Source organism: Garra rufa, chromosome 3, assembly GCF_049309525.1.
Source record: "Garra rufa chromosome 3, GarRuf1.0, whole genome shotgun sequence".
Lineage (NCBI taxonomy): Eukaryota > Metazoa > Chordata > Actinopteri > Cypriniformes > Cyprinidae > Garra > Garra rufa.
In genome coordinates this window covers 5,754,145-5,776,358 of record NC_133363.1, presented here as the reverse complement: position 1 = coordinate 5,776,358, position 22,214 = coordinate 5,754,145, and the positions used below count along the sequence as shown (strand labels likewise).

General features: G+C 33.6%; 1 protein-coding gene across 1 annotated transcript in view; it reads right to left on the bottom strand.

Annotated features, from left to right (window-relative positions):
- Positions 1–22,214, bottom strand: part of adgra3 (adhesion G protein-coupled receptor A3) — a 77,963-nt gene that overhangs the window by 3,708 nt on the left and 52,041 nt on the right. Inside the window, exons 8-18 of the mRNA XM_073836821.1 lie at positions 21,365–21,529; positions 19,568–19,769; positions 18,585–18,734; positions 15,099–15,260; positions 13,358–13,558; positions 12,989–13,196; positions 9,346–9,554; positions 7,401–7,525; positions 3,546–3,669; positions 3,247–3,392; positions 662–757 (exon numbers count right to left, since the gene is read on the bottom strand). Coding sequence (XP_073692922.1) covers positions 662–757; positions 3,247–3,392; positions 3,546–3,669; positions 7,401–7,525; positions 9,346–9,554; positions 12,989–13,196; positions 13,358–13,558; positions 15,099–15,260; positions 18,585–18,734; positions 19,568–19,769; positions 21,365–21,529 — 1,788 coding nt within the window. The remainder of the gene's footprint in view (positions 1–661; positions 758–3,246; positions 3,393–3,545; positions 3,670–7,400; positions 7,526–9,345; positions 9,555–12,988; positions 13,197–13,357; positions 13,559–15,098; positions 15,261–18,584; positions 18,735–19,567; positions 19,770–21,364; positions 21,530–22,214) is intronic.

The window sequence follows — 22,214 nt, the reverse complement described above, 5'->3', positions numbered from 1 at the left end:
AGTTCTTAAGTTTACACTCGTGGTATCAAGGGCTTCATATTATCAGAAAAGTAAAACACTTATGAAGCAGTTCTGCGATGCTCAGCAGAGCGTTTTTTTCTTTTGTCACGGTAGCGCGAGATTAATTAAACCCCAAAGATCTCAGATGGTCTGGATTTTGAAATTAAACCATGCTGTTACACAATCCAAACAGCTGTCACAAGTGAAAGAAGGGAGCATGGGAAACCAACAGACACAACGTGGGGAGCCAAAAATAGAGCACCGTAATTAGTTTCACACGGCTTCAGAAGGTCTAAACTGCTCTTTCCTTTATAAAGTATTATTCTGCACTTTACAGAGCAAGGGTATTAGGCTCCAGCGATAGCAAAAGCAATTTCTCATGACAGAGGAAGACTATGAAATGACAGGAAGTGTTCACCGGGGGATTTGGGAAAGTGCCTTGAGGCAGATACAGGCTGGATCTGTACAGTCTGTCGTTAATAGCAACCAAGTTAAGGAAACATATTATACCTTGCATTTTGTCTCGCATAGCTTAAACGGATCCAAGCACAAAAATCTAACTGATTACACAAAATATGATCAGTATATTTTCCAAACGCCTCTAGCTTGAATTTTATTGCAAGGGAGAGATAAAAAAGCGTCTTAAAATGTTAATACTTACTAAGGAGCATTGACTTGACTGCCATAGTTTTTAATGTTGGCAGCAGCTGTTATTCCACAGACAATGATCGGTATGCCTCCACCTATTAAGTAGAATCTGTAGAAGAAAGAACAATTCAAACTTAATAAGTAAGATGTTACATATTCTCATGTTAGAGCATTAATGCTGACTTTAAAAAATGGTTACAGAAAGAAACTGGCAATCATATCTACATTTACATTTAAGCATTTTAGCAGATATCCAAAGTGACCCAAATTAGGACAATAGAAGCAATCAAATCAACAAAAGAGCAACAATATATAAGTGCTATGACAAGTTTTTTTTAATAAATAAAAGGAAACGAATAGATAGAATAGAAACAGAATAGAGAAAGCTAGTATCAGAGGTTAATTGTTTTTTTTTTTTTAGTTAAGACAAAAATAAATAAATCTATTAATACATTTATCATAACATTCTCCTTGCAGCAAGGCTGCATTTATTTGTACATTAAAAAACACATGCCTGATTCAAGAAGGAGGTCCTAAAAATTGCCAAAGGATATTATTTTACTAACTTATTAATTTTAAGTTAAATTGTGGTTTGTTGGTAGTCTATAATGACCACTAGAATGTTAAAAATGTTCAGTGTTAAGTAAATATTTTTAAATTGTTGTTTTGTAATAGATTATTTTTTTTTTTTTTGAAAAGCAAGACAAAACTGTAAAAAGCAAATTTCAGATATTGAATTTACGCAATGGTGAAAAAAATTGACCTAGTGTTTAAATATTTTTTTTCTGGCTTCGGCCAAGAATTTTCATTTCGGTGCATCCCTAGTTAAAGGTGCATTTTTTAAAATAAATAAAATAAGTAGATAAAATATAAATACTGCAGAATAGAGAGTGATGGTGTTGGAGGGTGAAGTTTTTTGTTTTTTTTTTAAATAAAAAGAAAAGTATATAGAATAGAAATAGGATAAAGATTGCGAATGCTAAATGGTCAAGTATGAATAAAATTAAATAAAATGAAACCCTGGCTGAAATATTGTATATGCATTTGTAATGCTTCTATTGCAGTTTAACACATTTATAAAGCAAAATGCCTTCATTAATTGCTCACATTTAACATTCATAAACACACTTTTATTTAGACCTATTAAGGAAAGTTAAGGAAGTTGTTCCAAACACACATGCCTTGTCCCTATCGTTCCCAATTAATGAACCTAATGCATTCAAAAATCAGCTCAAAATATCATGTTTGGATGGAATCAGTCTGAAGATGTGACCATCATAGTGTGACTATCATAAAACTACATGATTTTCTGTAAAATCAAACTTTCAGGTGTCGATATATTGTCTGCAAATCATAGCAAAAAGTGTAGCATGTTCCAGAAAGGATATTTTACCAGAAAATGTGAATTCTGTCATCATCATCAGTGTTGTTACTGATGACTAAAGCTGTTAAAAATGTAATTGACATTAAGCTTAAATAAAATAAAATATAAATATTAAATAAAAATAAATAAAGTAAACACTGAAAATACTACAACTGAAAAAAAAGAGCTACGAAGAAATGTAAAAGTTAATACAAAATTACAAGCACATAAAATTACTAACATTTGAGCTAAAATAAAACAAATTAAGTATAGAAAAAACTAATTTAAAATTTTAATAATACTGTAGAAATGAGGTCAACTAATTATTGAAATGTCAAAAAAAAAAAACTATGTATTTTCTTGCCTAAACAATGGACATTAATGGTCACTTAAACTGTTTTGTAATAAATATTTTTAAATATATATTTTTGTGTTTCACAGAAGAAAAAAGTCATAAGTGAGTAAATGACAGATATTTCATTTTTGGGTGAACTATCCCTATCATTCTAAAACCAATGGACAAATTACCCAAAAATGACAAGCATATAAAATTACTAACATTCAAGCTAAAATTACAATAAAAAAAGTAAAAAAAAAATGTAAATCTTAATAAATACTGTATAAATGAGGTTAACTGATTAATATTCATGTGATTATCCTGTAAATACTAGTGTTTCTGTATCCTAAGTTAGTATGAGGCTGGATACTTCTACTTTAATAGTACATAAATAATACTAAAATAACAAGTCACTCATCTTTATGCCGTTCAAAACTTTGTTTTTAACAATAAAAAGATGTATTATGTTGTGAAATGTCTCAAAAAATAAAAAAAAAATAAAAAATCAATACATTTTCTTGCCCACACAATGGACATCTACATATTTTTTTTTAAATCTTCTTTTGTGTTTTTGTAAATGACAATTACAATATTTTTATTTGAACTATCCCTATCATCCCTATCACCAAAAAAGCCCTGTTTTCTGTTGAATATTTACTGACACCAAGTGGTCAGCAGGGGAACTTAATTTAAAACCCACAGTCTTGCCTTTTGGACAATTTATGTGTCAAACTAATGTTGCAGATTACAGCATGTGTGCTTGATGTTTAAATGTTTTTTAACATTTACATCTATATTGTTATATTATTATTATTTTTTGTACATCCATATTTATATATCTTATATTTTTATGCCTTTTTCCTCCACTTCTTCTACTCTCCATCACTTTGATTTTTACCTCAGCATAGGTCTGGGTGGAGGCGGAGGCTCATCCAGCTCCTCGTAGCGCTTGGCCTTCCGCGTCACCTGTTTGTAGATGTTGCGTGCCGTTACACCGGACCACAAGGCTGTAGCCAGCGTGGAGTAATGCAGCACTATCCCCACCTTCAGAACAAGACGTTAGCAAACATTAGAGCTCTCCTCAAGACAAACCAAAATGCTAAAACTCTTAATACAGTAATGTGAACTTGAAAGCAGTACTGCAGCTCTGTCTGTAAACAAAGAAGCATTTATGAAAATATGTAAATAATCACATACCGCTTGACAAACGCTTGCGTTGTAGGTTTGGTTTATGCCGCCCACAAACACAGCACAGGTGAGGAGAATATGCAAGCACAGGTTAACCAGCATGTGCCAGCACTTCTTACTGACACGCACTGACCTGCAAACACATGAAATATTGCATTAAAATGAGCATATTCATAACCAATTTATTTCAACCAAAAATGAAAATTTGCTGTTAATTTAAGACTTTTTCTTCAGTAACATGAAATATCACGTTAAACCCAGCATATTTAAAGCTTAAAGAGATAGTTCAACCAAAAATAAAAATTTGCTGTTAATTTAAGATGCAGAATAGGTGACCTTTTCCTCAATAGAACAGTAAAGAAGCTTTTTAGCTGAAACTGTGGTTCTTATCTCAATTCGATAGCTTGTTGTCATGATACCAACATTTTACTACGATTACTAAGACAAAAACATAGAACAACAGAAAAAGTTGTATCTTTGTTATTAATAACAAGAATATTGATTCAAGTAACAAACTAAAGAAGAAATACAATAAAACAAAATCACAAATTAAATAAATAGGGCCCTACGAAATCCATTTTATTTCTCCCCAAATTCCGTTTTATTTTTTCCAAGTAGGGCTGGGCGATATGGCAAAAAGCTAATCTCGATAATTTTTTCCCATATTGAACGATGACGATATATATTTCGATATAAGCTGTTGATGTTGCCAGCTTTAAAATAGTATCCCAATAATGACTAAAGCCACAAAAATTAAAGGATTCATTAAATTAAATTTTTAAGTATAGTTTATTAACAAAAATCAGATTACAGATTTGGCCTTAAAAATTAAAATAACTTACTAAAATAAATGAAAAAAGTTGTTAAAATTGTGACAGAGTATGGTAAATGAGAGTAAATGTACAAAATGTGAACATAAAATTATTGTAAAAACATTATTTGTAACACATTTATTTATTTATTATTTATTATTATTAACACAATTGTTTATTTTCTCTATTATAGGTTGAGCTATTTAAATTAGAGGCAACCACTGCATTTTGAAACAATCTACGGTATAAATATAAAAAAATTACGACACAGCTCTTTCTTAATCGTATTAAGTGCAGACAATTTAGCCAGAATCAAAGTAGGCTACTCTCTATTCAAAGTGCAAATAGAGACGGAATATTTCAAGCATGATACAGAGCTATAGACATACACAACCTATTATAGTCTACATGCAGATAACAGCCTAGATATGTCATGTAGCCTAATTTGCGCGCATTGCGGAGTCACTCTCTAAACAAGGGGGATTAAAATTGCTTTTGAATGCGCGTGCGTTTTTTGCTTTCGGTTTCAGTTTTAACAATCGCGCCAAACTCTCAGCTGAGCTGAGGTGAGAGTCACTTTTCAGATAGTCAAACCACTTACGGAATTCGTGCTACCTTTTTTGTCGACAACTTCAACATCTTTGGATAATAACTCGAGGTTAGTTTCTCTTTCGTCGCTGCTTCCACTCTCTTTTTTTTGTCGTCCTGGTGTAAGTTTGCTTCGCAAAGTGCTGTAGAAAATGAACTTTGTACTTTGACGTGCACACGCACGCTGCACGCTGATTGGCCGCTGTCGCATATTTCTGCTGTATGATTGGCTCTTAGATTAATCCATATCGAGCAAAAAATGTCTATAGCTTATCATCGTTATTAACATAAATTTTATCGCGATTCGATATTATATCGTTTATCGGCCCAGCCCTATTTCCAAGTTTTAATTTGTCTGGATTCCATCTTTGTTTTAATTTTTGAAGACATTAAAAAATAAAAGTCAAAAAGCATGTCTAATTAATCGAAATCACGAAACTTACACAATTTAACAGCAATTTATTAAAATTTGAACAGTAATTATATTTTTAAAGGCCCCGTGAAATGCATGTATTATTTTTCGCAAATTTAGTTTTATTTTCATCAAATTCTGTGAATCTGTTTTCCGTTAAATTAGATTTTAATAATCAAAAGCATAATATAATAATATTAAATAATCTAATTATTTTATAAAGATTAATTCGATTTTTATTTTTTAGAAACAGCATTGTGTATTTACAATTTTCTGGTAAATATAAAAATGCTATTAAAACTATATTTAAGTAATAAGTAGTAGTAGCACCACTACATTAAGTAAAAATTATGTCACGTTAAACCAAACTTTTATTTTGACGGGCTGCTGTAAAGACCTTTAAGTTTCTGTTTGTATAAGATATGACTATAGTTTTTCCTCAAAATTAACAGTAAAATGCTCATGAAGGGACTCTCACAGCAGTTCTAGAGACGAATCGCCCGTTATTATTCATTCACAAACCAGACATCACTCTTATGAAAGCATTTGGGACAGCTTACTTGAAGCTATGGATTATAGCTAATAATGTTGCAAATAATGTTCAGTTTCTTGCACAAACTGATCGTTTAGCTTCATAAGAACACAATGAATCATCAGGAGCCACTGGTATTCTTTATATGTGACCCTGGACCACAAAACCAGTCTTAAGTCGCTGGGGTTTGTTTGTAGCAATAGCCAAAAATACATTGCATGGGTCAAAATTTTTGATTTTTCTTTTATGCCAAAAATCATTGAGAAATTAAGTAAAGTTCATATTCCATGAAGATTTTTTGTAAAATTCCTACTGTAAACATATCAAAATGTAATTTTTGATTTGTAATAGGCATTGTTAAGAACCTACTTTGGACAACTTTAAAGGTGATTTTCTCAGTCTTTTTGATTTTTTTGCATCCTCAGATTCCTGATTTCAAATAGATGTATCTCGGCCAAATATTGTCCTATCCTAACAAACCATACATCAATAGAAAGCTTATTTATTGAGCTTTCATATGATGTATAAATCTCATTTTTGTCAAATTTAACCTTATGACTGGTTTTGTGGTCCAGGGTCACATAAGTCACCTGATATTGCTTTTTTTGGCTCTCAAAGTTACGGTAGCCATTGACTTGAACAGAGTTATGAACAGTATACTCTTAAAAGTAATGCATTACTATATTGAGTTACTCCCTAAAAAAAGTAACTAATTACGTTACTTAGTTACTTTTTATGGAAAGTAATGCGTTACGTAACTTTTGCATTACTTTTTAAATCTGGGCAGGGCTTGCATGCTTGTTGTTAATATGAAAAGTTCTATTTTTGGCAAATGTAAAAGCCTTTTCACACCAAAAGCCTCAGGTTTAGAGAAAAGTAAATTCACGTCTGTACTGTAAATGTTAGATTATCTTGAGAAGATTTTGATTATTAGTATGGATGAATTGGATTATCGAAGGTTGGCAGCAAAGACATCAGTTTATAAAACGGGATTAAATACATAAAGGATATTTGTATTATTTAACATTTAATTATTGCTGGTTTGCGTTGAATTTCACTGTTTTTATCCATTTTGAGGAATACTGTATCTGTTTTTTTTTTTTAGCGAGTGAGATGAATTAATGCATGTTCACATTTATTTTAGAACTAAAGTAACATCTTACAATTTCTCTTAGCTTTTAATCAATAAATGGGGGGGAAAAATAACTGCCGTTACTTATTTGAAAAAGTAACTCAAATATTTTCTGGTCAATTAACAAGTAATGCGTTACTTTACTAGTTACTTGGAAAAAGTAATGTTCTTACGTAACTTGCGTTACCCCCAACACTGGTTATGAATCACCAAAAACCACGGTTTCAGCTCAAAATCTTCTTCAATGTTCTACTCAAGAAAAAAAAGTGACTTCTTGGAAGGTGAGTAAATTAACAGAAAATTTTCATCTTGGAGTGAACCATCCCTTTAACAATAAACTGCATTGTTCATCCTTCTTGCATGCAGAAAGACGAGTTCCAGCACTTACTTGTGGTGGTAGATGTAGCTGACTATGACTGACAGCAGGCAGAGCACCAGGACGATGGCAGTGGCGTAGATAACAGGGTGAAGAGGTTCGAAGCTGTACGCGTCGTTCCCGGTCCTGTTCAGATCCTGTTATACAAGAGTATATCAACAGATTATATTTGCAAACGCATTTCAACAGCCAATAATTTGGATTTGTCCTTCTTGTTCTAGAAAGGTGGGTGTTGAGGATGTGTGAAAAGATCTAATTACAAACAGGTCTAGAGTCAAAGGCTCATGGTACACGTCAACCATAAAGGAAAATCAGAAGAAAATTGCACAGCAGATCAATCCAGCACTAAAAAAAACCTTGAAATAACAAGTAATTACATGACAAGAGGATGATGGGAACATTGGAATTCATTACCAATCCTGCACATCTTTATTGTTGCTTCTAGTTGGATTCAGAGTCACGTAGCAGCAGTATTTTTACCCATTTCATCTAATGTGAAATATATATATATATGCACGCACACACACAAAGACTAATCAGTGTTATTTTAGTACTATTTATTCAATACTATCACAATATTTATTAATACTTTAATAATTTAATACTTAAATTTTTGTTTTACATTTTAATTTTAATCATTTTCATTTTAAACTAAGTTTTAGTAATTTTCCTTAATACTTTAATTTTTGTTTTACATTTTAATTTGAATCATTTTCATTTTAAACTAAGTTTTAGTAATTTTCCTACATAGTTTTGTCATTTTATACGTTTTGTTATTTTCATTTTGCTTTTATTTTATTCCAGTTTTATTAATTTTAGTACATTAGAAACATATTTCAGTTTTTTTGCCAAGCCAGCAATCTTTTTAATTTTCACCTAATTTTTATATTTTATTCCCACACTTTAAATAAATGAAAAACAGTTTTTTAGTAATTTCGCTATAGTATGAGCTTTTGTCATTTTTAAAAATATTTTAAAACAATACTTCTATTTAGCTTTACTTTTATTTCAGTTTTAGTTTCAGTAATTTCAACTTTTACATCAAATTTTAAGTTCATGTTTTTTTTTTACATTTAATATTTAAATTTAATTCCCATATTATTTCATTTAACAAAAACTTTTTGGGGCAATTTTTCTACAAGCTTTTGTCATTTTATTTATAACATATTTTTATATAATATATTTATATATATTTTTTTTCAACATAATCTATTAAACTTTGTTTTAGTTTCAGTAATTTTAGTATTTAAATTTTTTTTTCAACTTTATTCAAATTAATAAAACACCTAATGGTTTTTAATAGTTTTATTTTAAAATTTTAGTTATCTAATTATCCAGCAGAAGGTTTTAGGTTGCCATGGACATCCAGGCTTTTCAGTAGATGTTACAAAAAAAAGATTCAAAAAGTATCATATGTGACCCTGAAGCACAAAACCAGTCTTAAGTCGCTGGGTTATATTTGTAGTAATAGCCAAAAATACATAGTATGGGTCAAAATTATAGATTTTTCTTTTATGCCAAAAATCATTAGGAAATTAAGTAAAGATCATGTTCCATGAAGATTTTTTGTAAAATTCCTACTATAAATATATCAAAATGTAATTTTTGATTAGTAATATGCATTGTTAAGGACTTAATTTGGACAACTTTAAAGGTGATTTTCTCAGTATTTTGATTTTTTTGCACCCTCAGATTCCAGATTTTCAAATAGATGTATCTCGGCCAAATATTGTCCTATCCTAACAAACCATATATCAATAGAAAGCTTATTTATTGAGCTTTTATATGTTGTATACATCTCAGTTTTGTAAAATTTAACCTTATGACTGGTTTTGTGGTCCACGGTCACATATAAGTTCTACAAGCAACATCTGTTCTACATTAACAGTCTTGAAATCCCTACAAGAGTTTGTTATGAAGAACAGACTAAAATTGAAGCCACTGTTGTCTCTCTTACCATCAGTAAAGCATAGTTATTAAGTGAATCGCAGGACATTGTGGTGAAATTGTCATCCTGATGGAGGATCCGACACCCGTCGCTCTGCCAGCCGCCCTGTCCGCCCATCAGACTGAAGTTCCAGAAGGCAGGAACAGCATCTGAGCCGTGCAGGAAGTGCCGCAGGGTTGTGTTCACTGGACTCTGCAGGTTCTTCAGTGGAAAGCCCTCTAAATAACAGCAGAATGGGCACTTAATCAGTTCACGTTATAAAACCACTCTGGTTGAGGAGGTACACCCTTAAAAAGGAAGGTTATTTATTAACACTGATGGTTCCATGAAGAACCTTTTAAATTTATGGAACATATTCTTTGCACAAGAGGTTCTTTATAGTGGATTATTACACGGCTCTTTGGAATGCTTGATTCTGATTGGTCAGTTGAGACATTTGCAGGTTCGTTCTTTTCAAATAATCACCGCTCCAAAGTAATAACGCATAGCCGGTACTACTTGTATGTTTAAAATCCCTCCGTGCCAACAAAGATTACCGTTTGGCGCCATCTTGTGACAAACACTGGACAACCACAATTAACAATGGAAAATTTTGACATTAATCTATTTAAAATGTCTTACTAACGTACATAGTTTGAATGTTAGTCACGTGGTACTATATCGTTTCGCGGAAGGATAAAAATGTTCATTTAAAACAAATATGCCAATAAAAGATTTCAAATTCATATTCATGTCCAGTTTTCTTCCTTATGTGGCAAGTAGCCATGTAATAAGCGGGATAATGTACAGGCAGCCTGTAGTTATCGCAAAATAAGCCCCTTCAGTGTGATACTGATCACCTTCAGCGGCTGCCGGTTACTTTTATGGTGCCCAGAGTTTGAACTTCCAAAATGCAGCTTCAAAGGGCTCTAAACGATCCCAGCCGAGGAAAGAAGGGTCTTATCTAGCGAAACGATCGGTTATTTTCTAAAAACATTTACAATTTATATACTTTTTAATCTCTACACAGAGTACACACAGAGCTAGACAAGACGAGCATTTGAAGTTAAAAAGTATATAAATTGTAATTTATTATTATACTTTTTTTTTTTTTTTTTTTTTTAGAAATTAACTGATCGTTCTGCTAGATAAGACCCTTCTTTCCTCGGCTGTGATCGTTTAGAGCCCTTTGAAGCTGCATTTTGGAAGCTAAACTCGGGGGCACCATAGAAGTCCATTATATGGAGAGAAATCCTGAAATGTTTTCCTCAAAAAACCTAATTTCCTTACGACTGAAAAAAGAAAGACATGAACATCTTGGATGACAAGGGGGTGAGTACATTATCTGTATATTTTTGTTCTGAAAGTGAACTACTCCTTTAATAACTGTTCACTCAAATGGTTAATCTGCATGACCCCCTTTTTCAAATCTTTGTTTTAAAAGAGCGTATGATAAAACTGACTAGCCCTAAAACTGAAATCAACTAAACATTCCAGACATTTCCTTGGTTCTGCAGCTTTTTCGTGGGACTGCATTCGCTTTCTGCTCCGCTTAGCCCTCTCATTGAAATCAATCAGTTATAGCGAGAAGTTTTTTTTGAGAAGCTCCCTGTGCTGTAGTTTGCCGCCCCCTCACACTTCAGCTGCTCTCTAGCAACATTATTGCTCTGTTCATGACACAATGCCTCTTTACCTGCTTGAAGCCAAAATGGGGGTGGGATGGATTATAATAGCACTGCTGTACAGTAAAGATCAAATCGTAACAAAAAATAAAAGCACAATGTAAAAATATATATATATATATTTTTCTAAATTAATGGGTAAATAATACAAAGATTATTTGAGTATGTTTTACCAGAAAATACTATTTCACTCTTTCTTCTTCAAAATTTCATGTTTAATTCAATCTGTTACTTGCTGTTTCTTTGTAGTTCTTCGTAAAGTTTACAAGCAATTTCTGAACAAAAAAATGAACCAATTCAAACTGAAAACAAACAGGCGCATACAGATACAGATGCATCCACTAGTGCGGAGATGACGAGTGTCGCTGACTTCATCTCTTAAGACAAAAACAAAGAATGCACTAGTATATCAATTAATTATTAAAAATGTTAATGCAGTCTCCTTGCTGTTTTTCCCCCGACACATTCATAATTATTAAATTTGCCAGTGCACTGTGGCTTTTTTTCCGTGCACTTGATCGCTTATTAGGCTAAGTAGGCAGTTAAAGGCTCATATTTATGATTTATATGGTTTATTAATAAACGTACGACTAATACTAATGTTCCAAAGTAATTCCTATAGCATTTACAGTATGTTTTTTTTTTTTTTTTATTCAGTGCAGTTGCACGTGTTATTTTCTAAGCAAATTTTGACCTGGTGCAACTTATCTTTTCTGGAACATGATATTTGTGGTAACAATATATATTTAAACATTTTTAAAGTCAGAATCAAACTTTTTATTACCTTTTGTGACAGTTATACCTCCAAGGGTTTTACATTTTTAGTTAGTGTTTAAATGAAAATGACAAATATTGCTTTGGTAACTAGCTGAAATAAAATCAATTTAGGGTGTTTTTTTAATTATTAATATTAATATTGGACTGATTTTTGATGAATCATGTGACACTGGAGACTGTAGTAATGATGGTAAAAAAATACATTTGCTTCACAGGAATAAATTACATTTTCAAATATATTCACATATAAAACAGCTTTTCTAAAATTGATATATAAAAATATAAAATAAAATATTAAAATAAAAATATATATTTTCGATCACATAATTGCAGCCTTTTTGAGGCAGAAGAGACATGTGTAGTATAATTTATAAATATAAATATTGCTTTGGTAACTAATAATATTAATATTGGACTGATTTCTGAAGGATGATGTGACACTGGAGACTGGAGTAATGATGCTAAAAAAAATTACTTTGGCCGAAGCAGGCGGACTACTATCAGAAATGAGTTCCCAGCTAGTTTAGCATTTGCACATGTGCTGCGTGGTATTACTGCTCCTTCTTCAGCCATATTACGTCAGCAAACTTCCTTGACTATTACGCCGGAATGGGAGTGTAGTTCCTAATCTTTCCTAGAAAATCGCAGCTTTGCATTTCCACCGGTCTTAGTACACAATATAACTACAGAAGAGTCAAGTTTTAAATAGGACAAATATCGAAACTCGTTGGTCATTTTTGAACGCGATGCTATTGGTCTCATAGGATTCAATGATCTATGCTAAGCTATGCTAAAAGTGATATCGCCAGAACAGGAGAACGGCTGAATGGATTTCAAAACGGTAAAACTCAACTTATTAACTCGGGGGGAGTTGGAGAATGAGCCTATTTACAAAAAAAGTGGAGTGTTCCTTTAAGTTTTTTTTTTTTTTTAATTATTAATAGTTAATGGTTAATTGATTTGATTTTAAGCAACTGCAGTTTTATTTATTTCAAATAATAACCCTGGTGTGTACAACCAAGGCATGTGACTTAAGTATAACATGTGACTTAAGTATAACGGTAAGTATAACAGAAGTGCTTTGACTGTTGTATTTTTTTTTGCTTTCTATCCAAGTAGAAATATTGTACAACAGCAACAATGAAGAGTTTGTGTGGGTTTGAGCGCATGTCTGATCTCGCCCAAGGCGGTAAAAATCAGCAGTGTGCTCTTACCGATCTTTGTGAGGATCACAGGTGTGACCACACTCCTCCTCTTACTGCCGTCACTCAGGAGGGTGGAGTTGCCCGTCGGAGGAAAGAGTTTGCCGTTACGAAAAGCCAGCAGGTGCAGCTTATAGACGGCTTCTTCAGCCTGACCCGAGCTTCCCAGAGATGAAAAGAGAGACGGGGGAAGCTGTAGAGACGCCTCCACGATGGTGTTCTGCAGATGTGGAGATGCAATAACGTTACTGTCACAGCATGATGGATATGTTCCTGCTTCCACAGCTTTATTGGACTTCTGGGTTTGAAGAAGCACTCGCCTTATAAGTTATGACAGAACAACTGTACACGCACAGGAAGTGCCTGAGACGAAATGCTTACTTTGAGAGCCAGCGCAGACAGGTTGCTGGTCACGTTGCATTTGAAGCTGAGCTGGCGTTCTAGGTTGATGTCGGGGTCTCGGGGAGAGAAATGGGCCATGGCCGTGCGCTCCGGTGAGACTTTCTGGAACAGAGTGCAGGTCATCCCATTGAAGCTGCTGGCCTTGATGGCATGAGCCTCCAGAGCAATGTTATGAGAGTTCTGGTGAAACAGACGAGAATACATGTTACTGAAAGACTCTGAAAACAAGGTTACCTTTAAACTTTTCTCATACAACGTACACTTTTTTGTTGCTTGTATTCCACGAGGATGTAGTTAATTGGTCAAAAGTGACAGTAAAGACATTTATAATGTTACAAAAGATTTTGGTCCCATTTTATATTAGGTGTTTAAGTATCGTGTGCTAGGTACAGTGTACTTACTGTGTTCATGTTGTATTGCAAAGGACTTTTGCTACTACTGAGGTTGGATACGGTTGAAGTTAGGGACAGATTTGGTTAGGTTTAGTTTAGGTTTAAGTGTGGGTTAAGGGCTACAAGTTGGTTCAAAAGTGTAATTATAGATGTAAACATAGAAATTACAGATGTAATTATATTCAGGCATTTTTAAATTTAATTTTAGTGTCAGTACATAGTAGTTAAAGATGCTATAAAGATGCTTGATCAAATCAGCATATTAGAATGATTTTTGAAGGATCATGTGACACTGAAGACTGGAGTAATGATGCTGAAAATTCAGATTTGAGCACAGGAATAACTTACACTTTAAAATATATTCATACATAAAATAGCTTTTTTAAACTGCAAAAAAAAAAAAAATCACTATATTTCTGTTCTCTTTCTTTTTTTGATCACAAAACTGCAGCCACTGGGAGCAGAAGACACTTATTTAGTGTAAGCTATATTTTGTGTTTGAAAATGGTTTGAAAAGGGTTTAACATTGAATATAGAAATTATTATTTTTATATTCTGCACACATCTGATCTGAACATATTCTTTCCAATTGATGTAAGAAATTACTGTTTTTCTAGTAGCTCAGACTTTTTAAGCCTTGCTGTTAGAATGCACAAAATGGAAATCCTTGCATATGTATATATATTTATTTATTATATTATATACCAATCAGTTGTAAGAGGCCTAATCTTGAAGTACTCAAAATAATTTTGTATTGTATTTGTATCGTTAATTTGTAAAAACACAGAAATCAAAGCATGTGGAGGGTTAAAAACAAATTTGTTTGTATTATATTATTATAATATGTTTATTTCTACATATAAAGAGTGTATTCGCAAAATTGGATAAATCATGTTTTTATTATGTTATCACGTTTTTATTGTTCTATTGTGTTAGCTGTATTATTTTTGCTATTTTTACTTAATCGAAATAAACCAACTGCAGTTTGACTGAGATTATTGAAAATGTTTGCAAATTAACTTCTTATATTATTTACTTATAATTATTATATATTTTTAAAAAATGTTTCTAAAGTGATTTATTTAAAATTTAAAAAACTTCTGGAATTCTCTGACTAATACTATTAAAAAAAAACATTTTTGTTAATAGAAATAAAGCAGATATAAAACAAAACATAAATATTACATAAAAGTAAAATAAAAAAAAACATCAAAAAATGACTGAAGCATATAAAATAAAAATAAAAATAAAAGCTTAAAACAAATGAACATGATTTAAAACACAGTACTTTTAAAACACACAATTGAAGTGATTTTGTCAATACTCACTGTAGAATAGGCCAGGGCGCCATTACTGATTCGCAGAACGGCAATTCTCTGCAGGCACTCAACGATACGTGAGCAAGCCCGCGCCTCCCTCTGAGCCATCCATAACACTCGCTCATCAGCCAGCATCAGATTACTGGAGATATCCACCATCACATCTCCCAGCTGAGAGAGGAAATGCAGTTAGAGACAATGCATGCACACCCACCCAGCCAGCCATTCACCACCCGATGATCCCTTCAGGCCTGCATTATACCCACAAACACACTGCATACTCATTCAGTGCATTCAAAACTTGACTGCTTCACAACTGCATTCCTGAAATGAGCAAAACCTGACATCACACTCAGAAAAATGTTAATGGGTTAATGTTTTAGGAAGAACTAAAATGTGAACACTGGGATGTGTCCGACTTTCCCATGCTGGAGGAATGCACACTGCGAACGTTAGCCAAAAACAATGCTGAAAGAGCTAAACAGCCTCTTCTTTGTCAACTCAACACAATCTAAATTTCTAAACAAAATTACAGAACTAACGCAAAATTGCAAGGCAAGTCGAATTTAATAAGGTGCCCTTGCAATATGTGAGACGTTGAATTTTTGCGCAGGTGTTACATGATAACATTTCCCCTCAACACTGAGTGAAGTGCAACCTGATCCTGAAAAATAGGTTCTTCGTTCCTCTGTGGCCCAGTGTCCAAATCCCTCCATTCTGATCCTATCTGTCCCTCTCCTCACTGATTCAACTGTAAAAGCCTGTTTTGTTCTCCAGAGATGAGGAGAGTCACAAACTGAGGTGGCGAATTGTAATGCCGTTTCATCCTTTTTGACTCAAAGTGGCTTTATTGTACACTATAACTTCCAAAGGCCCCATGATTAAGGATTTTTGTGTTTTACTCAACGTCTTCTAGTTAAAAATAATATTAGGCATTTTAAGTTAAGTTCACCATAACAGATTTTATTGTTCAACAGAGTTACTGTTAAGACTAACACTATTAAAAATCATTTTCAGTAACTGAAATAAAGCTGAAATAAAATAAAGGAATTATTAGATACAAAAAAATTTATTAGTTACCATACTTGCCAAGGCAGCATTTAGTTTTTTTCTTTAAACTAAAGCACTAAAAATAAAAAAGAAATAAATTAGCAATACAAAAATATTTAAAATAAATATCTACATATATATTCTGAGAATTCTGACTATAACTATAAAAAAAATAAGTGAAATAATGCAGAAATAAAATAAAAGTATCTAATGAAAAACTAAAATAAAACCATTTGAAATGAAAAATTTGAAATGGCATTGGTAATTAACTGAAATAAAGCTAAAATTAAACTAAAACAAATAAACAAAAAATATATAGGAAAAATGCAAAAAGCGTCATTTATTTATGATTTATTTACTTTTTATTTTAATATTTATCCATCCATCCATCCATTTTCCTCCGCTTATCCGGAACCGGGTCGCGGGGGCAGCAGTCTAAGCAGAGACACCCAGACTTCCCTCTCCCCAGACACTTCCTCCAGCTCTTCCGGTGGAACGCCGAGGCGTTCCCAGGCCAGCCGAGAGACATAGTCCCTCCAGCGTGTCCTGGGTCTTCCCCGGGGCCTCCTCCCAGTGGGACATGCCCGGAACACCTCCCCAGGGAGGCGTCCAGGAGGCATCCGGAACAGATGCCCGAGCCACCTCAGCTGGCCTCTCTCGATGTGAAGGAGCAGCGGGTCTACTCCGAGCTCCCCCCGAGTGACTGAGCTCCTCACCCTATCTCTAAGGGAGCGCCCAGCCACCCTACGGAGGAAACTCATTTCGACCGCCTGTATCCGGGATCTTATCCTTTCGGTCATGATCCAAAGCTCATGACCATAGGTGAGAGTAGGAACGTAGATCGACCGGTAAATCGAGAGCTTCGCCTTACAGCTCAGCTCTTTCTTCACCACGACAGACCGGTACATCGACCGCATTACTGCAGAAGCTGCACCGATCCGTCTGTCAATCTCCCGCTCCATCCTTCCCTCACTCGTGAACAAGACCCCCAGATACTTAAACTCCTCCACCTGGGGCAGAGACTCCCCACCAACCTGAAGAGGACAAGCCACCCTTTTCCGACTGAGAACCATGGCCTCGGACTTAGAGGTGCTGATTCTCATCCCAGCCGCTTCACACTGGGCTGCAAACCGCCCCAGTGCCTGCTGTAGGTCCTGGCTTGAGGAAGCCAACAGGACAACATCATCCGCAAAAAGCAAAGATGAGATCCTGTGGTCCCCAAACCAGACCCCCTCCAGCCCCTGGCTGCGCCTAGAAATCCTGTCCATAAAAATAATGAACAGGACCGGTGACAAAGGGCAGCCCTGCCGGAGTCCAACACGCACCGGGAACAGGTCCGACTTACTGCCAGCAATACGAACCAAACTCCTGCTCCGGTCATACAGGGACCGGACAGCCCTTAGCAAAGGACCCCGGACCCCATACTCCCAGAGCACCCCCCACAGGACACCGCGAGGGACACGGTCGAATGCCTTCTCCAGATCCACAAAACACATGTGGACTGGTTGAGCAAACTCCCATGAACCCTCCAGCACCCTGAACAGGGTATAGAGCTGGTCCATTGTTCCACGACCAGGACGAAAACCGCATTGTTCCTCTTGGATCCAAGGTTCGACAATCGGACGAATTCTCCTCTCCAGTACCCTGGCGTAGACCTTCCCGGGGAGGCTGAGAAGTGTGATCCCCCTATAGTTGGAACACACTCTCCGGTCCCCCTGGCTATAGGAATATTTTAATATTTAATTTCATTTAATTTCTGTATTACTACTTAATTTCTACTTCAACAAAAAAACTAGAAGTGTTGCCTTGCCAATAATAGATTTTTTTTCTTCTACCAATTCTTTTATTTTATTTCAGCTTTATTTCAATTGCAGAATTTTTTTTAAATGGCGTTAGTTTTAACAATAACACTGCTGAATACTAAAATCTGTTAAGTTAAACTTAACTTAAAATGTCTATATATCTGTTATTACCTTATACATACAAACATACACACATACACATATATAAAGATTAATAATTAAACTATAAAAATATAAAAGTAAAAGCTAATAAAAAACATAGCATTATATAAATATTACTAAGATAACACTGTCAGCAGATTTGAATTTAGAATAATTTTTTAAAATGTACAATTTAAAAATCACACTTCCTTTTTTAAATTCTCAAATTTTTAAAATTCTAAATATTCAGGTATTCCAAGGTCAATATAACAAATATCTTTATTATTTTTATTTTTTTCTTGAGGCCCCCGCTTTAAACGGCCTGGATTTAAGGCATTACGTGAATGTGATGCGTCTCAAAATGATTCAAGTGTTTATGAAAAAGAAGCTGATTACAGATCAGTTTAAAATGTTACACTTTTGGGTTGCACAGATGAAAAAAAAAAAACATTATTCAGAACAGACCTTCTTCCCCTTTATGGCTTGAATTGCTTTCACTCACCTCTTTATATTTCTCTGCAAACTTGCCGATCTTTTCAATCATTTCAGCTACAAAGATCACATCCACCTTGTCAGAGAAGTTGGGTGCCTCTGCGGTGTAAGCCAACAGCTGCTGAGCCGTCTGAACCGCATTGGTCAGATTCAGAGGCATCTGACATTCAAAAAAATAAACCAAAGTTAAGTAAAAAAAATCAAGCACATCTCACATCAAGGGGAGACACTGCAGGCAAACACAGTTTTTCCATGCATCTGTCAAGTTTGAGATTTGTCCTAAAGTGTTTTTTCAAACTAGTGGAAAGAAAACACCTAAAAGACACTGTTAAGTGTTTCTTTTATAGCACTTTATCTAATTGTGTCAACAGATTTCAATTGCAATACATATTTTTAAAAGGCCGTTTTCTCAAAATGAGTTTTTTCTTCTACACTGAGCCATAAATCTCCACTTCAGTAGCACTTACACACACCAAACTTTACATTTTTATTCCTGTCTATATCCTGAAAGTTTTAACAGAGGGATTTGTACATATATGATTTGCTTGATTTTATACAACATTTTATTCCCCAAAAAGTGTAAAAAATATATTGTTTTCTGCCCGCTCTAAGCATATTCTGAATCATGTTGTGACGAAATGAGACCCAAAATTCCCTCTGTAAAAACATTTGACTCTAATATGTCAAAAAATTAAACAAGAATTTTAAAACCGACTTCATCCAGTGTTTAGATTTTTGAACTAGAAATGTATGCAAATTAGTGCATATTTCATTAAATAATGCCTCATTTGCATATTGAAACCTAACATTTTAGAAAACTTGTAATACAAAAAATGCTTGCAATTATCAATGCAATCAAGCAACTACGTAAGTAAGGTGATAACTATTAGTTAATTTTTTTACCCTATTCACCTGCAGTGTCTTGCCTTAAGCACTAGAAGTGTTGCATGATGAGAAGTAACTATTTCGACTGACACAGTTACAGTCCTGTACCTGGTTGATGATATAAAGCACACGCGTGACGTCTTTCATATATTCACAGCGTGAGTAGTCATCATCCGCCCATTGTCCACTGCGGTCACATCGCCTCCACGCACGTCGCTCTTCCGCCGAGCTGCCCGAGTAAATGCCAGCTCCGCTCACCTGCCGTTTACAGGGCAAGTATGCCGTAATGCCAGCCAGAGTCCGAGGCCATCTGCATACAGACATGTTAAATAAATGTTAATGCACAAGAAAGAAAATACCAAATTGTCTGTGATGTTGCATAGAAATAAATAGCCTTGAATGGGAATATATTTGTTTGAATTAGAATATGCAATGAAAAAATAAGTCCAAAAATAAATGAAAGTTTCAGCTTGTGCACTAATATGCATCACTTAGATCTGTTACCACTAGAGTGCAGCGAAGAGCTAAAGTTATAAACATATCATGTACAAAATCTATGCCAATCATATTTATACTGCTTTGAAAGTACCTAAGGTACATGGTGAGCAATCAGTGTTACTTTCAACAATGCAAAGTTTGGGGTAAGGAAGATTTTAATGACAGAAAATAATACTTTTATTCAGTAAGGAAGCTTTAAATTGATCAAAAGTGACAGTAAATACATTTATAATGCTACAAAATAATTATATATTTCAAAAAAATGCTTTTCATTTGAACTTTATTCATCAAAGATTCTATTTATCCAAAGACAAAGCAGAAAAAAAGTTTTAACATCAATAAGAAATGTTTCTTGAGCAGCAAAAATCAGCACCATAGAATGATTTCTGAAGGATCATGTGACACTGAAACTGGAGCAATGATGCTGAAAATTCAGCATTGCATCACAGGAATAAATTACATTTTAAAATATATTACAATAGATAAAAGTTATTTTAAATTGTAATATTATTTTACTTTTTTTACTCTATTTTGATTAAATAAACACAGCCTTAGTGAGCATAACAGATTTCAAATACTTTCAAAAACAAGTCTTAGTGACAGACCCAATTCCTCAGAATTGTGAGCTACAAACTCGCAATTGCAAGTTATGTCAAAATTGCAATTCTGAGATAGAAAGTGAGAATTACAAGTTTATTTTTCACTATTCTGACTGTGTAACTTGCAGTTGTGAGTTTATATAATGCATTCAGAAAAAAAAGTCAAAATTTACTTTATTTATTTATTTATTTTTATTTAAACTATAATATTTTAAATAAGTGTCTTTAAATAAATTGTTAAAGTACTAAAATGACTAAAAAACTAATTTCTTTATAGATCTATATAGAAAAAAAGTCACAGTTCTGACTTTTTTCTCAGAATTGCATAATATAAACTCACAATTACGAGATATAAAGTCAGAATTGCGAGTTATAAACTTGCAATTTTAAGAAAAAAGTCACAATTCCGACTTTATTTCTTAAAATTGCGAGTTTATCTCATAACATTTGAAATAAATACTACAATAAAACAAAAATAACACTGATTATTCAAATCAAATCTTAGTAAGTATAGTGTTATTATACTTTTATACATAATTAGTGATTATAATGAGAAATATATTCAAATAAATTTAATTACATTTAAATAATAGCAAATTGTACAAGAAAATACAATTTAAAAACATACTACGGAAGCCCGTTTCCGCCACTGAATAAAAAATAAAAAAGGTAATTGCGACTTTTTCTCTCATAAGTCAGAATTATGAGACATAAACTTGCACAGCCTTAGTGAGCATAAGAGATTTCAAATACTTTCTTAGTGACACCAAACTTTAAACACCAATGATCAGATGTTCATTAAACTCACCTGTACTCCCCCTTGTTGTTTGACACCCGATCTGGCAAGCAGTATTTGGCAGAACTCTCCAAAACTACAATGTGGACCGTCCTAGTGTTGTTTCCTCGACTGGTGCGAACGCGACACTCCCAGTTTCCAGTGAATCCCGGCTGGATGTTGGAAATGGTCAAGGCGCTGTGTGAGGAGAAATAAAACCAGACAAAAAAAATGTTGCTTTGGAAGAAAAGCTATTTAAAATCATTTGAAATAAAGCTGAAAAAAATAAACTGAATATTTAATAAAAAACTAAAAATCAGAAACATGCCTCGGAACTAACTGAAACAAGTTTTAGATAAAGTACTAAAATTACTAAAACTGAAAAAATAAGAGATTTATAGAAATCTTTTTGCTATATTCTATAAAAGCCTGTTTCCACCACTGAATCAAAAAAAAAAAAGTATTTTTTCCCCCTCAGAATTGTATCAAACTCAAAATTATGACTTTTTTTTTCTCTGAATTGCATGATATAAAGTTATAAAGTCAGAATAGCAAAATATAAACTAGTAATTTTGACTTTTTCATGGAAATGCGAGTTTGCATCTCACAACTCTGACTTATTCCTCAGAATTGAAATTTGCAATTGCTAGTTATAATGTCAGAATTGCAATTCTGAGATAAAAATAGACAATTACAAGTTTATTTTTCACTATTCTGACTACATAACTTCCAGTTGTGAGTTTATATAATGCAATTCAGAAAAGTCAAAATTGTGACATCTGTGAAAAAAAATCTGTGAAAATTGTGAGATGAAAAGTCACCTTTTTTTGATGAAAAACCTCTTATACTTTTAAAACTGCTTATATTAAAAACTACAAATGTT